The following is a 15,154-nucleotide window of genomic DNA, read 5'->3' as shown; positions in this document are numbered from 1 at the left end:
GACTCTCTTCCATGAATCCTTCACCGAAGGATGTTTTTGGACGTTCTCCGTGGGCAATTAAGCGACGGATTGCGGCCCCCGCCTATAGCTGCTGTGTGGGAGATTGGGACTCGATTTGTCGAAGAGTCGCTGAGATGACAGTACAAGTGATGTGAGGGGTCACTGACTGGAGATCATCGTCGTCGTCTCGAGTGTTGGCTAAGAGGGTGCCCAAACATGGGCTTCGGTGGAATATGCCGTCTCGCTCACGGTATTTGGCCGTCGTGGAGTGGAGCGGAAGCCCTTGCCAGGGCGGCGTTGAAGGGTCGCACCAACGCGTGCAATAAGCTTTGAGCGTCATCGTCTAGAAAAGCTCGTAGTTTTGACGAGTCGAGCGGGTGCAGCTGTGCCGTGATGACCCTGTTTCCGGCCCAGGGATGCCACGAGGCCGCTTCCGCAGCCAATGGCGCCCCCCTGCTAGTTCTAAACGTTCGCTTGCATCTGCCCTGTTCCTGAGGCGCTCCTGCCTCCCTCTCCCCGAACTCACTGACACCAACGTCTTCGCCGCGTGCCGGCCAGAGGCGCGCCGCTGCACAACCTCATCTGAACTGCGACCGAGTCCAATGCACTACGCCAGCACGGGGCACATGTTTTCTTCTCAACAACATGCACATCACTGGTGCGCCGTACCTCGCCACCAGGGCCATTATTCAGTCGCCAGCGACCGTTTAGCTGCGTCGCCCTGTTCGCAGCTGGTGGGCCGGCTTTCCTACCGCTTTGGTGCAGACCACCGGCATTGATAAACCGCCTGGCATATGAGCAGCCGGTCCGCAAGGCGACGATAGATGATGATAGTCGATTAACTGCATCAGGTCCGTTTTCGCTGGCGCTAGACATGTTCACCTGATGCTTCAGTCGCGCGCTGCTACTCGCCTCCACACTATGCTGCAGATCAACATGTTGCAGCCAAAAGGCACCGTCCGTCGCAACCATGCGCTGTGCTCGATGCTAAGGGTGGTGCCGCGCTGTCCATCGTGCAGATCACCCTAGGCATTAATTGCGTGATGATATAGCCTACCCCACGAATCGCCAGACATGCGAGGTTAGGCTCGCGTTTCACCCAACTCCCGCCAATCCCACCTGGGACGCGCCGCCGACAGCCTAGACACTTTTGCTGTTATTGGTACTTCGCGTCTTGCAGGGGCCCTCCTCGTTGCTGCAGGTATCAACACTAGTGCTTGTGAGCCACACTTAACCCGCTGCAGTGTCTTTTTTACCACATACATGCAGGGAAAGCCTTCATGTTTGACGTGCCCGCCTCCCGAGTCTCACCAACCTTGTACTTCAGACAGTGAGCCACGGCAACCTCAAACGTCCGTCATGGCACACATTGCCAATTGCATGCGCTCGGATTCCGAAAAGTCTCCCGTTTATATAACTCTAGAAACGTCCTCCAGGATGGTAAGCCACTCTGCTCCACTCCACATTGCAATGAACTACCATTTGCCCCGACGTTCACGCTCACTCAGAGACATTCAGGCTACTCGAGACTCCCAATCGCCCACCATCTCTTCCCACTCTAAGAGCCCCTCGCTGGCAACTCTCCAACAGCCAAGCACCTCCAGATACCAACTTTGGCCATCTGCCAAAAGCCCTGTCGGACTGCCAAAGCACCCAGAATCTTCTGACAAGCTGGCTGCCCTTTCAGCTGGTCGTTCTGCCACTTCCCTCAGTGACACTGCCGTATTGCCTGAGAGCAGTCTACCCTTCTGGCAGCGTACTGGATCCTTGTCAAGAAGGAGGAAAGTCAGTGTACCTGAGCTTGGAAACACCATGACTACCGTTCAGGAAATGTCTATCGACTCTCGTAAGTGTGAACTGACATCTCTTCGTCCGAGCCATGGCTGATAATCTGTCCAGCAACTATCCCAGGGAGACCACCTCTTCGCAAGCTTTCTTACGAGGCTTTCGGTCACGAGCGATCGTGCAGTGCTCCCGGCTCTAACTGGAGGACGGGACCCTTCGGCGATGCAATGATGGCCTGTGTGACTGGTCCTTCCCCTGGCCCATCTCAGCACACCAACGGCCCTATGTCCTCTGATCTGCCCAATGCCTCTGGAAGACCATTGTCACCAATCCTCAGCCCCGGTGCCACACCTAGACCTTATCTCAAGGTTCAGACCGCCAACATCGACGAAGAATCCGACCTGCGCCCACAAGTACCTCCTAAATCGCCAGCCGTTGAACGCAAAACGTCTCCAGCCCCACTCATCCTGAACTCTAAAGCAAGCCGGCCACAGCTGACTACGCCTGCATCAATGAACTCAGGCGGTAACACACCACTGAGTGCGATGGACCTCCGGCGATCGCCCAATGGCAGCATTCCTCTACCTACCCCACCCTCAACCTTTACCAATCCTTTCTATGCATCATCACCCGCCTCGAACCGAGGCTCACCGCGTACTGAGAGGAGAGATCCTATTTCATCGCAAAGTTCTACCCATAACCGAAACATGTCTGAATCGTCCATCATGGAAAGAGGTCGACCTAAGCGACGCAACAGCAAGAGAGATCGCAGCCGCACCATGTCAGAGGCCAACGGCTCTGAGCCTACTCCTGACGCATGGAAATTGCCTGAAGGCATGCGTGTGCCAGAAGCTGCCAGACGTATGAGCGACGCCGACAAGAAGCTACTCCACAAGCAGGCCTATGACCAGGCTGGCAACTTCGAGGTGCTGAACAAACGTGACGTAGCATCACTATCAAGGGTAAGCTATTCACATCACCATCCACATAACCAATGCTGACGTCGCTATAGGAACTCAGAGCACTCGACGAGCGCTGCGACTACCTTCGAAAGACCTACAAATCACTACGTGCCGGCCGCCAAAAGCTACATGGCCGTATGATTGCTTATCTGAGGCGCGGAGAAACTGTCATCTTCTCACGCGAATCACTTCTCAAACAGGAAGAGGCACTGGCGGAACTGGACATCTCGATCGACGAGTTCATTCTGAAACTAGAGCAAGCCGAAAATCGGCGCTTGCGACTTCGGCAAAAGCTACTCGAGCACGTCGCGGCTGCTATTGTGCTCAACCCTAGCGCGCGGGATCAGGTAGCCGAAACTACTCCACCTCGAAGCCCTGTAAAGATCGACAGCCCATCTCGACATGAACGAAAAGAGACCGAGTCTATCAAGATATACGCCGACGGACACGTTTTAAATCTCTTCTCCGACATTGAGAAGGCCATCGGCAAGATGTGCGAGCAATCTTGCTGAGCGCCTCACGACATTCATTTCTTCTATCTTTCCATCATCGATACCCTCTTCCTTGCCTTGACGGCGTACCATTAATTTCGACCCCCGGACTTCTCACGACTTCCTTATCTGTACCATAACGGCCCAAGCATACTTTGCTCTTACCATTACTCGTTCTTTTATTCCAGGGTGGCCCCTTGACATTTGTCTATACAAAAGAACGCTCATACCATCGACATTCTGCTTTATTGTATACGTTGGCATATATACCCGAGCTTTTGCCCATCCTTTCTGTTCTTCGAAGTAGTCTTTTGCGCATCAATACTTTCTCTTACATCACGATGTCAGGAATGGCGATGACCATGTTGGGGGCGTTTCATGTTTGAGCTTTGACAAGGGCAGGACGCTATTGTGGCGCACCATGTATCTAGGTACTACCTGCAGGGGTAGATGAATCAAGAATGACATTTCAAAGCCAAGTGTTTCGGTCTCTTCCCAATAATCCTGGTGGCGCTGATCGTGCTCAGGGACCATGTCGAGACATCGTCATTTTTCCAACATCTTGCTCGGGCCTTGCGTGAGATTTCGCACTGACGGGCCTGGTCCGTACGGCGACCAGTTTTCGTCTTTAAGGCCCGGGCTGTGACGTTTGCTGTCACGACGATAGTAGGTAATCTGCCTGCGAGCGCAGTGGAGCAAGTGCAGCTTCGGAGGAGTGCGCATTCTAGAGCTCGAATTGTTTCACTGAGCTACGTACCGCACGTGGCTAGACTGGCGTCCTTGCTATATGATGCCCATTATAGGCTGTTTCGACGACGACATCGCAGCGTCTTGAGAGGTGTCCGGTGAAACGGGCATACGGTGGGGCTGGGAACATGAGAGGGGACTGCCCAGAGTATTGTTTCTATAGGTTGCCGGGGTGTCTATAGTGTTACGCGGGGATGCACAGTCGCGCACCCGCGCAGCAGTCACATCAATTTCCTTGCTCTCACCCTTGTTGAGCTGGGGACGAGTTTTGCAGAGTTTTCAACGTACATTGCGTCGATATCCATTGACCTGTGCAAAGATGTAGGACGCGCCCAGAACACACAGCGGGCCAGATACGGATCTCGGCCGCCGTCAAGTTTCAGAAGCCGATTAGAACACTGCAAGGCCTATCCCAACACACGGCACGCATCGTGCATCGACTTCCCGCCATCATCGAGGCTTAAGGCATATTTGCCGTTTATCAGAGATGAAACTTCTTCAGCAGGTGCAAAGGTCGGCATATTGGTCGAGATAGAGCAAGTAGTCGGGTGAGAGGGCCCGCTTCCACCTGCCGCGACCGGACGCTCCAGTCTCTTTGGGTCGGCGCCACCTTTCTCCGCATGGTCCGTGCCTAGCGAAAAACCTCACTTCTTTGGGCGACGACGTGACTACCTGTAGAGAGCCATAATTTCCACCGTCACACTCACCACCATGGCTACCAACAGCATCAAGTTATTGACCGGCAACAGCTATCCCGAACTCGCTGCTCTCGTTGCCGACCGGTACGTTCAAGTTCTTCACTCCTGACGCTCTTTCGAGGCTGCGACTTGGCATGCAGCTGCCCAACGACTGCAACATATTTACCCCCACCATCATGCAATAGCAATGGGTATCGCACAATCCGCAAAGTCACTCGGCTTTTCTTTGATGCTTTCTTCTTTTTTCTTCTGAAACCGACACAGAAACAGAGCCTCGGGGTGTTAAGCACGTGCCCCAACTGCATCGCTAATTGAGTCACAGGCTCGGAATCGAGCTTACCAAGATTCTGGTGCTCCAGTACTCGAACCAGGAGACCTCCGTGACTATTGGAGAGTCCGTTCGAGACGAAGATGGTATGCATCATCATATCTATACGGGATCGAGTATCGCTGCGTCTAGTGCTCGGCTTACCACAGCGCAGTCTTCATCCTGCAATCCACACCACCAGGTGACATCAATGATGCTCTCATGGAGCTACTGATTATGATCAATGCATGCAAGACCGCTTCTGCGCGCCGCATCACCGCTGTGATTCCAAACTTCCCGTATGCCCGCCAGGACAAGAAGGACAAGTCCCGTGCGCCAATCACCGCAAAACTCATGGCAAACATGCTTCAAACCGCCGGTTGCAACCACGTCATCACAATGGATCTTCACGCCAGTCAGATTCAGGGGTTCTTCAATGTCCCCGTCGATAACCTCTATGCTGAACCCAGCACGCTCAGGTGGATTCGCGAAAACCTGGACGTCAAGGACTGTGTCATCGTCAGTCCAGATGCGGGGGGTGCCAAGAGGTAAGACCACACGTCCTATCTGCTAACAACCTCCCCAAGTCTTGGTGCCGAGTACGGCAGTGAGCAGTGGTACAACGGCGCGAACTCAAGACCCGAAGTCTTACTCTGTGCCATACTGAACTCTCGGACTGTCATCCGTAGAACGACTTCTAGAATGTGCTAGTACTAACGCATTTTCAGGGCAACCTCGATAGCGGATGGCTTGAACCTTGGCTTTGCCCTCATCCACAAGGAGCGCACGCGCCCCAACGAGGTTTCGCGCATGGTGCTAGTCGGAGACGTACGAGGAAAGACTGCCATCCTGGTCGATGACATGGCCGACACATGCGGTACACTTGTCAAAGCAGCGGACGTTCTCATCTCCGAGGGTGCAAAGGATGCGCTCGCGATCGTCACCCACGGCATACTGAGTGGCAATGCCATTGAAGCTCTAAACGGCAGCAAGCTCAAGAAGATCGTCGTCACCAACACCGTACCCCATGAAGATAAGAAGGAGCTGTGCGACCGCATCGAGACAATCGATATTAGTCCGACCGTAAGTAACTCCCTATACTTTGGAACGGTGCCGCTCTAACGGCACACAGCTTGCCGAGGCCTGCAGGCGTACCCACAACGGCGAGAGTGTTAGTTTCCTCTTCAAGCACGCGCCCGTCGACTAAGGGAGGCATCATCATTCGGTCAACGGCAGTCATCTAGCATATGAATTAACGGCGTCACTGGCGGTATAGGCGTTAGGATCAGCATCAGGACTTGGACTATTCTTCAGACGATAGACATCATGGGTCTGTGAAGATCTGCAGATCGCCTTCAGATCCCGCATCTATGGGCGAAGCCACTGCTGCAGCATGAGGCGTCGCACTAAGTGCATTAATGAAATTGCACGTTTCTATAACAGCTTCTTTCCGCTAAACTCGTGGCAGGTGCTTCTAAACTAAATCCGCTGTCAGCCGGGTTGACATGCATGCGCAAGAGGACGCCATGGTGAGGCACTTGTCTAGTCCGTCACGTTGCGCGATACGAACTAGCGAGTTAGCTTCTTTTAGCATGGAGCAGATCGAACTTTATATCATCGTCAAACTACACTCTCCCCACGCACAAATAAGGTTTCAAGACCTGCGAGATCTCGCTGATCTTTACTGCGCATGCTCAAGGTGCGGGATCAATCACCGCTAGACATCGCTTACAGGTATGTACTGTACTATCACGATGTATGTGCGTCGTACTGGCTTGCGCGGTGACAGGCTTAACATGCAGCCACAACCAGCACCTTTAGACTGACATCAAACGATGATCGACAAACACGCGGAGTATTGTACTCTCCCGGTTAGTGTTACTTCGACAAGTTCGTACACCTCAGCCACCTCCAGATACGCTCCACATATCGCAGCCAGCATACCCCAAGGAGGATTGTGTGACCAAATGCGGTAGACTCCGAGAGCTCCACCTGCCACTACTCAGCGACCTCCTCCACCCTCAGGATTCAATCATTGTTATCAGTAATCACCTCAGATCCTGCCGAGTCAAGTCGCCTTTATTCCCCAATTAATTCCTACGACTGCCGACCCTCCGAGGAGGTTTCAAACCATGATGAAGATCACGATGCTCCTTTGACCCTCCGATCTTCCGCTCCGGTCCGAGGGTGAAAGTGGTCCAAACGCGTTGCTATGTTTAACTCGTGGGTTGAGCGGAGGTGGAATCTGGAGATATCCGTGAAATGCGGATTTTAACTTTGGGATTTGACTATGATCGGACTTGTTGTTTTTGCATCCACCGATGCCGAAGTTCTGCCACCGCGTCGGCATGGCTAGTGCGTGGCTGAAGAACATGTTCAAACAAGCGTTCGCTGCTAAGCGGCTGCCCGTCCAGAACGGTTCCACGCGATGCAACGGAACTCATGGCCGCTTGTGTCTCGCCGCTCGTAAGGGCGCGCCAGTCGAGTGGCTGGGCTGCGCATTGCACTAGGAATGTGAGAGTTGTGATTTGGCTGTCTCAATGCGAATGCGAAATCGTATCAATTTGGCTGAGTTCGATGATCACGTCAATTTTTAACAAGATGTCGCTGTTTTACTACGAACATTCTCGCGATGCTTGGCAGCCATCGCGCAGGACGATTCACCCCACAGCAGCACTGACCATCAGATGACCACCATCCCCATACCTTAAGACCCTTTATCAAAGCTATTGCACGGCTGATAGCGAATGCGAGGTCTTTCAATCAGCGTAGGTACGAACTACAGTTCTCTCTCAACCCCTTCGAATACGGTTTCAATAGCCTACATGGCTACCGAGCTGCCTCAAGAATTCACGCAGTCTACCCCTTACGACAAGGATATACCGCGTACGCACACGCGCGAGAGCACGCAAGTAGATCCCAAGGGTCCTCCGACATGCAAGCAAACGCAAGGATCCAGCATCACGCACCACCAGCACCCCAGCTACCCATAAACTCAAAGAGCCGGAAGAAGCCAAACGAACGCACGAGACAATCCCACTCCCCAAAGAACCCCCCATGCTGCCTCGCATCGAAGACACAAGTTTCCCAGGTTCCAGATTCCCCAAAAACCCGCGTTGGAAAATTAAAGTTGTCCACACCCCAGAACGGACCGAGGGTGAGAACTTTATATGGCGCAATCGCGTGCGTCGTAACGCAACACATCCCTTCCCTTATCACATGGTTTCCGCTTTCCACCTCGCCGGATTGAGACTGCTGCCAGCCTCGTTACGGGTGCCATCGTGTCTCGAAAAGTAGCGGAACCCCCGCGCCAGGGTCCAGGTGATAACTTTCCTTCGACGGTCCGAAATGGTGAACTTTGATGTATTATCATACGATTTTTGGATTCTGGATCTTGACCTGAGGGGATAGTCTGGGTCTTCCATTGTGAGTGAAGGGCCGATTCGGGGGGCGAATATTGTGGGCGGAAGGGGCAAGGTGAGACGGTCTTTTGGGGTGGCGTGAGGTGGGGGTGGACCGGTGGAGGTGGGTTGTAAATGTATGAAGATGTTTCGGTGTAGAGGGTCATGTGGAGAAAGGTGGTATCGTGGAAGTAAGGATTTGTACAGATGTAGCATGGGCAAGGGAGATGCTTGTGCCTGAGGCCTTGTCACTGGGATGCGGGCTGCAGGCATGGAAGAGTCACTCTCGGGGTATATGATGTGAATGTCCAAAAGTTTCCCTTCTTGATAGTTTGCATTAGCTGTTATGAGAGTTGTGGCAGAAGGGCTGGACAAAAGGTCAGTGTTGTTCAGATGTGATGGGTTGGAACAAAACCGCTTCCTCGGGACGTGTGGTGATGGTACACTTTGTACCGCGGGCTTTGGGAGTGAAATTCTGAACGTCATATCTTGCATAGATGCTTTTTGCGAGCGACGCGAATGATTCTACCTACGTAGACCGCGTCGAACAAAGTATATGTCTACGCGGTAAGCTTGATAGTCTACCTTCACAGCTCGTTCATGACGTACCGACATTTTCCGGTATCAACAACAATATTAGATACATCGTGTCAAAGTATATACATCATCATCACATCCTCTTTACAACGACTCTACTTCCTCACCAACCCAGCTCACCAGCGAGAGCCTTGGTCAGAATCTCCGCCATCTCCGCATGGGTCGCAGCATTGGGATGATAATCACAAGCAACGTCTGAGCCCTGCGACGGCATATCCACCAGACTGATCTTCGTGCTGTTCTTAAGTTGCGCAATCGCAGCATTCAATGCATTCGTCTGCGTAGTCTTCTGCGCCTGGCCTGCAGGATATCCGTCGCCAAGCATAGGCGACGTCAGAAGGAAGAAAGCAGCATCTGGGTAGTGTGTCTTGATTGTCTTGACAAAGTCGACCATGGCAGCGGTGTATTCTGCCGGGACGATTGGGTCGCGTACGCCGGCTTGATAGCCAAAGTCGTTGGTACCAAGATTGATGACTACAGCATCTGGTGTGGCGTTTGCGGGGAATGTATAGCTGTTGAGCGGATCGAGAGCGCCATATCTGGTCCAGCGCTGAGGCATGATGTCGCTTGGATCGGGGGTGGGAGAGACGTAGTTTCTTGTCAGACCGATGCCGCTCCAGGCTATGATGTCGTAGTCGGCATCTAATGCGTCGGCAGCCAGGGCGGCGTAGGTCTTGGGATTGTTCTCCACAGCGGCGCTGTTCACGCATGGGTTGACGCCGTCGAGGCCGTAGCCGACGGTGATGGAATCCCCAATGACTTGGATCTTGCGCGAGGCGTAGATGTCTGGACCTAAGGTGCCGTCCGTTGTTACGTTGCCAATGGTTATGGTGCCATATGAAGGTTCTGATCGTTTCCGCAGTTCGACCGTGTGTTTGCCGTTACCAAGGTCAGCGGGCGTTTTGATGGAGGTGCCATTAACATCAGGAATGACAGTAGCTACGCCATCGATGGTCAATTGAGCACTGTTGGTGCCGCTTGTGCCTTCGATGCCGATGCTAGCGGAGGAACCTGTAAAGGTAAAGGATACGCCGGTTCCAGGCCATGTCAACTCTTGCGTGTCCGGATTCACACGTCCGAGAAATCGAACAGCCTTGACATTGTCGATGGCTGCTAGTAGTACGAGAGGGGATACGGAAAGCTTCATGATGAGATATGATGGTTTGAAAGATGCGCAGCGCGTCGTGGCACTGAGACTTCGCACACATTTATACTGTGCAACATTGTAATTAGTATCGAGGCTAACACGGAAGACCGTTACTAATCTCGTAGAATAGTAAACAAGTTCCGGAGTGACCTGAATCGTGGCCTCCGATTATATTGATTGCAGGACAAGAAAACCGGGTAGCCTTTGGAGAATTCCGCGATCTTTCTACGGCCACGTTACTACTGCATGCTTTGTAGACATCATTGGCCAAGTCTTTACTTTGCGATATTGCGCATGACACTAGAAGATCGTAGTAGTTGTAAATTTAGAGAAGATGCGGGGGTAGAGCGGTGGGTTTGTGGCAAGATGACCGTTGCGATGACGATCGCGGACCTGGAAATTGATGTGCTAAACCTGACTAGGAATAGCGCGGAAGACATAAATTCCACGAACGAAGGCTGTTCCGTCCTTTAGTCCGAGGATACAGCTAATTAACGATGAACAACGCCTTCTAGCACATAATGTAAAGGAATCCGTTGTAAGATATGAGAATGAAGCTCGGAATCTCGATCGCACGCTGGAGTATGCCTTCTTTGTGCATCGGCTTCAGACGGAGCATCGGCATCACTGTGACATGGGAAGCAAGATTGACAAGAGAGCATAGTATTTTCTAAGATAAGAGCTACACCAACGAATTCCGCTCCCAACGTTCTCAAGGTGACGTTTCCATCCAGGATGCCACCGACCTGGAATCGCGACGATCAGCATCCAGCCTATGAACCCCACGGATCGTTTACTCCTCGCGCAGTCGCCCCTGCCACTAACGGTATGTACGCATCGGACAAGACGATGCGCGGGCGTTGACACGGTCTTTCAGTTCCTGAATCTCAGTGTGTTGTAGATTCCAAGGACATGAGACAGGTAACCGAGCTTGACCTGTGCGACGCCGTAGGCATAACGATAGGATATGGATGAATGCGAAATGATAGGGAGTAGACCCCACAGATCTGAAACTGAATGGAGTAGAGGCATGGCTAGAACGAGGATATCGATAACAGTCGCTGAATGCCGATAAAGAATGGAGTTGTTGAGAATGAAGGTAAAGATGCGAACCTACTCGGTAGTGAAGAATTTGGAGAGCACAGTGTGCGGCCCGAGGTATAAAGATGGAATATCGATATACGAAAGGCGATAAGAATGATGTGGTAGCTGGAATTGGCACGCGTAGCTGACGCCCTCCGTGATGAGAAGCTGCTCCAGATGAAAGCGATGGCTTTAGCGCGCCTTTTGTCTCCATGGCGAATGCGCATGTGTTTAGAGGTTGCGTGTTATTGCGAGCAGGCTCTAAGTGTCACTACGGTGACAAATCGGCTCGTTGGTCCTGGGACTGTGGAAAGGCAATAGTCTCGCGTCTGTGTTGTGCTCCCTATCAACTGTTAGCATGATAGTTAAGCATGGATCTTCGCGCACTTACCTCGCCTTCCTGGCCAACGCCAAGTTCCTTGGTTACGAAAGCGACGTCGGTGAATGGGGGAAGGCGACGAAAATGATAGTCGAGAACTGCGTTTTGGCGATCTGCTGTAGCCAGGATGCGTTGAATGATGACAAGAATAACGATAATAGAAACGAAATCGTCGAAAGAATGTGAAAGGATAGCGGAATAATGCTGAAGCCAGATTAGTCAAGCACGGAGAGATGCTAGGTACAACGCGTACTCTCTCTAGATGAGGAAGCGCGGCTGGAAGGGAAACTTACAATGAAAACTTGTCATCCGAGGTTCGATGAGGAGTGTCCACTGGCTGCAGTATTGGTGATGGTGTTGAGTTGGTGCGAGATGGTATTGGAGTCGAGAGCTCCAAACAGCGAAGATGTTGTATTGATGAAGATGGTGATGATAGGAATGTGATAACGATGAAGGAAAAGCACCAGTCGTAGACCGATGGTCGGGGCCAAAGAATAGGATGAAGGTGACGGCTTCGAGTGCATGCACAGCGTTTTCTTCGTCCCTGTTGGAGTTCTGACGGGTAACCTTGAACTCTTGTTAGCATGGTATCGGGTGGCTCGGCAAGAAAAACCAACAATGTGAGCGTTTGCGAGGTTGTAGTAGTAGTATTTTTGATATGGCGTAAGAATGTTGTTGAACAATGGCGATGATGATAGCAAGGAATAGTTGATGACGAGAATGAGGACCGTCCTAGAGGAAGGATATCAAGAATATGGCAATACGATGGCGGGACGCTGGAATATTGAAGTCAGTTCTGAATAATGAGACAGCTGACGAATGAGACGTACCTCGAGTGTCGCGGATGTGACAAGGGATATTAGCGTAGCGGTAGCAACAAGGCTACCGAAGGCCACTGCAAGGCACTTGGATTGGACACAGGTAGCAGTAGCAATGAGGCTGCCAAAGGCCACCGCAAGGTAGCGAGAGTGAATCATCCAACTCGATGGGATCAATTCCCTGAGTCGTGTAATATGATATCTGATGACATCGATGTTGTTCGAGCGTCTCGGTGGGAGCGAGGATGAGTCGGATAGCGATGACATGGAGAGGGATAGCGAAGAATGCGAAAGGATGAGGGTAGAGATGGCGTAACAATACTAAGAGACAGTTAGTAAGAGATGGAGAAGTTTTGGGCCAAGATACGTACCGTCGTATTCATCGGAGAGCATGGATGACTGGTCTGGAATGAGATGATGAATGAGGTAGAGATGCCGTAATAATACTAAGAAACAGTCAGTAAAACATCGTGAAGCTCTGAAGTAAGAGACATACCGTGACAACGATGTTGCCGAAAATGCACTGGAAAAATCGGACGTCTTCCATGGTTGTGTCCCCGAGCAGAGCGTGGTTGCACTGCGAGTATCTGACTTCCTCTAGGGTAGTGTTGCAAATAGACGGATGAATAAGGTAGAGATGCCGTAAGAATACTAAAAAACAGTTAGCATGGCACAGAGAAGTTGTGGGGTCAGATGCATACCGTTGTAGCAATGCTTCCGATAAGAGCGATGTTGCATTGTGGATACATGGCTCCCTCGAGGAAAGTGTTATCGATCATGGATTGACCTCGTAGTTGCGTCAAACCGTGGTGTTCTTGTAGAAGCCTTCGATCGTGGCAGGATAAGAGCTGGCGAGGGAACGATGGCGATATAGATAGACTGGATAAGAATGTGCGAGATATAGCGGTACGAATGTTGTAATGATACTAAGGAACAGTTAGTATGGTATAGATAAGTTCTGGCATCAGATACATACTGTTGTATCTAGATAGCGATGTTGCCAACGGAGAACTGGTAAGAGACCAATGCGCTTGTCCGACTGAGAAGAGGCACAATGGTCGCACTCGACCTTGGCGTAGCAGCGCTTGCATTGGTAGTTCTCCTTGGTGTGACTATAATTGCCACAACGAAGACAGAAGAGGTCGCTGCCCTAGCCCTGATCTTGCGCCTGGCGAAGCAAGTCGAGGCAGAGCCCACTTTGTACTTGCTGTACTTCTGGAGTTTGCTGAATACGTTGAGGCTGTGCTGTGCGTGTTCTTGTCCGTAGCGATGGAGTGATAAAGATGTGGTGACGATATGATAACGATAGAGACAGAGTGTTGAGGTGTCGTGGTGATGAATGAGAGTTGGAAGCGATATATGATGATAGAAGTGAGGATAGTTGACAAAGAAGAAGAATGGGTCGTATCCCAGAAGAGTGGTGTGGAAGAGATGTGGATGAAGAATGGAGGAAGAATGGGAGCAGGTAAATAAACAAACAAAGAATACGACGGAGCATGTGAGGACCGAGCATGTAGCGTGCCTGACATGTACTACCAAGAAACATGTCTGCACGAGAAGCAGCATACGGCCATCGATCGTCAGTAACGACTGTACATGCTGCTTCGAAGCGCAGGAACCACGGGGCACTAAGCATCCACCAGCACACGCACGAAAGGGTTCAGCATGCCAAAAGTCAAGATCTGAGTCGTAAAATCATCAATTGAACATGAACGAAAGCACCAGTCTCTCACTCAATCCTTTTTCAAGCCCCTCCTAGACCTCCCGAACTCTCAACCCCCATCTCCCAAATCCACCTTCCCTACAACACCTTGAAGCAAACATAGCTCAAGAACCTATCATTCAAATCACCCTTGTCCGTACTCCTCAAATCCGCATTACCGGGCCAGCTCAAGCTGAGGAAATCCGATTCAACGCCAGGAGTCTTGCGGCAAGAGTTGTTGCTGTTAACGAAGGTGTTAGCTAGGAAACCGAGTAGAGGCATTGTTAGTACATACGTGAAGAACTCGCACAAGAACCCCGGATCCGGCCCGATGGATGATTCCCTGCCGGAAAGTTGCGCGCAGTCGATATCTGAACCGCCTGGTTTGGTGAAGTGGTGCGAACATGCGCCATTCCAGTTGATGTCATCGCAGACGTAGACGCCGGCCAGATCTTCAGGCACGGGAGACACGGAAGCTGATGGCGCTTCTGGCAACGGCGTAGACAAGGTCGCTGTTACAGTGACCATGGTGGTCGTCATGACGATATCTGATGCTCTAGGAACAGGAGTCAGAGCCGGGGCAGGCGCAGCGGAAGAGCTCTCGGCGTCGCCTCCAGCGCCTAATAAGTCTCCTAGGCCGCCCAGAGGACCGCCTCCGCCCAGAACATCGCCTCCACCTAGAACATCACCGAGGGGGAGGCCTTGTCGCTTTGCAGCTGGATGTGCAGACTCTGGGACGTATTCTGAGGGGATGAAAGGATGACCTGGGCTCGGGGGAAGACTTGCAGCAAGAGTGGTGCTGGTTACGAGAAGGGTGGTGAGAATGGATGTATACATGATGAGTGATTTGCTACTGTTAAAGTAGAGAGATTTGATAGGACTGAAGTGTGAATAGGACGCGCGTTGTCTACAGAAACTATAGAGAATTCCGGTCTACTTGTACTTCTCGTGAGTTGTACGTCTCGTGGAGGTGAGAGCATCTTTCTTCCCAAAGCAATATGAGACGGCAATTTCTTTTTCTGTGTATCAACTGTCAC

The 15,154-nt window shown here is 51.7% G+C and overlaps 4 protein-coding genes across 4 annotated transcripts; 2 read left to right on the top strand and 2 right to left on the bottom strand.

The window, feature by feature from the left end:
- Positions 1-1,812: 1,812 nt before the first annotated feature.
- Positions 1,813-3,259, top strand: J4E85_006871 (uncharacterized protein; the record flags this gene model as incomplete). The annotated part of the gene is made up of 3 exons (XM_051471106.1): positions 1,813-1,846; positions 1,900-2,747; positions 2,798-3,259. The coding sequence occupies 3 exons, from the start codon at positions 1,813-1,815 to the stop codon at positions 3,257-3,259; spliced, it is 1,344 nt and encodes a 447-aa protein (XP_051325316.1).
- Positions 3,260-4,696: 1,437 nt separating this feature from the next.
- Positions 4,697-6,197, top strand: J4E85_006870 (uncharacterized protein; the record flags this gene model as incomplete). Its single annotated transcript, XM_051471105.1, has 5 exons — positions 4,697-4,767; positions 5,006-5,097; positions 5,166-5,538; positions 5,719-6,073; positions 6,123-6,197. The coding sequence occupies 5 exons, from the start codon at positions 4,697-4,699 to the stop codon at positions 6,195-6,197; spliced, it is 966 nt and encodes a 321-aa protein (XP_051325315.1).
- Positions 6,198-9,091: 2,894 nt separating this feature from the next.
- J4E85_006869 (uncharacterized protein) lies at positions 9,092-10,135 on the bottom strand (the record flags this gene model as incomplete). The annotated part of the gene is made up of 1 exon (XM_051471104.1): positions 9,092-10,135. The coding sequence occupies one exon, from the start codon at positions 10,133-10,135 to the stop codon at positions 9,092-9,094; it is 1,044 nt and encodes a 347-aa protein (XP_051325314.1).
- A 4,081-nt stretch (positions 10,136-14,216) lies between these two features.
- J4E85_006868 (uncharacterized protein) lies at positions 14,217-14,954 on the bottom strand (the record flags this gene model as incomplete). The annotated part of the gene is made up of 2 exons (XM_051471103.1): positions 14,217-14,358; positions 14,413-14,954. The coding sequence occupies 2 exons, from the start codon at positions 14,952-14,954 to the stop codon at positions 14,217-14,219; spliced, it is 684 nt and encodes a 227-aa protein (XP_051325313.1).
- Positions 14,955-15,154: the final 200 nt, after the last annotated feature.

Source organism: Alternaria conjuncta (assembly GCF_024043145.1).
Source record: "Alternaria conjuncta strain BMP 0040 chromosome Unknown scaffold_9, whole genome shotgun sequence".
NCBI lineage: Eukaryota > Fungi > Ascomycota > Dothideomycetes > Pleosporales > Pleosporaceae > Alternaria > Alternaria conjuncta.
The sequence above is the reverse complement of the archived record's forward strand: the minus strand, read 5'-3'. Positions and strand labels throughout refer to the sequence as shown.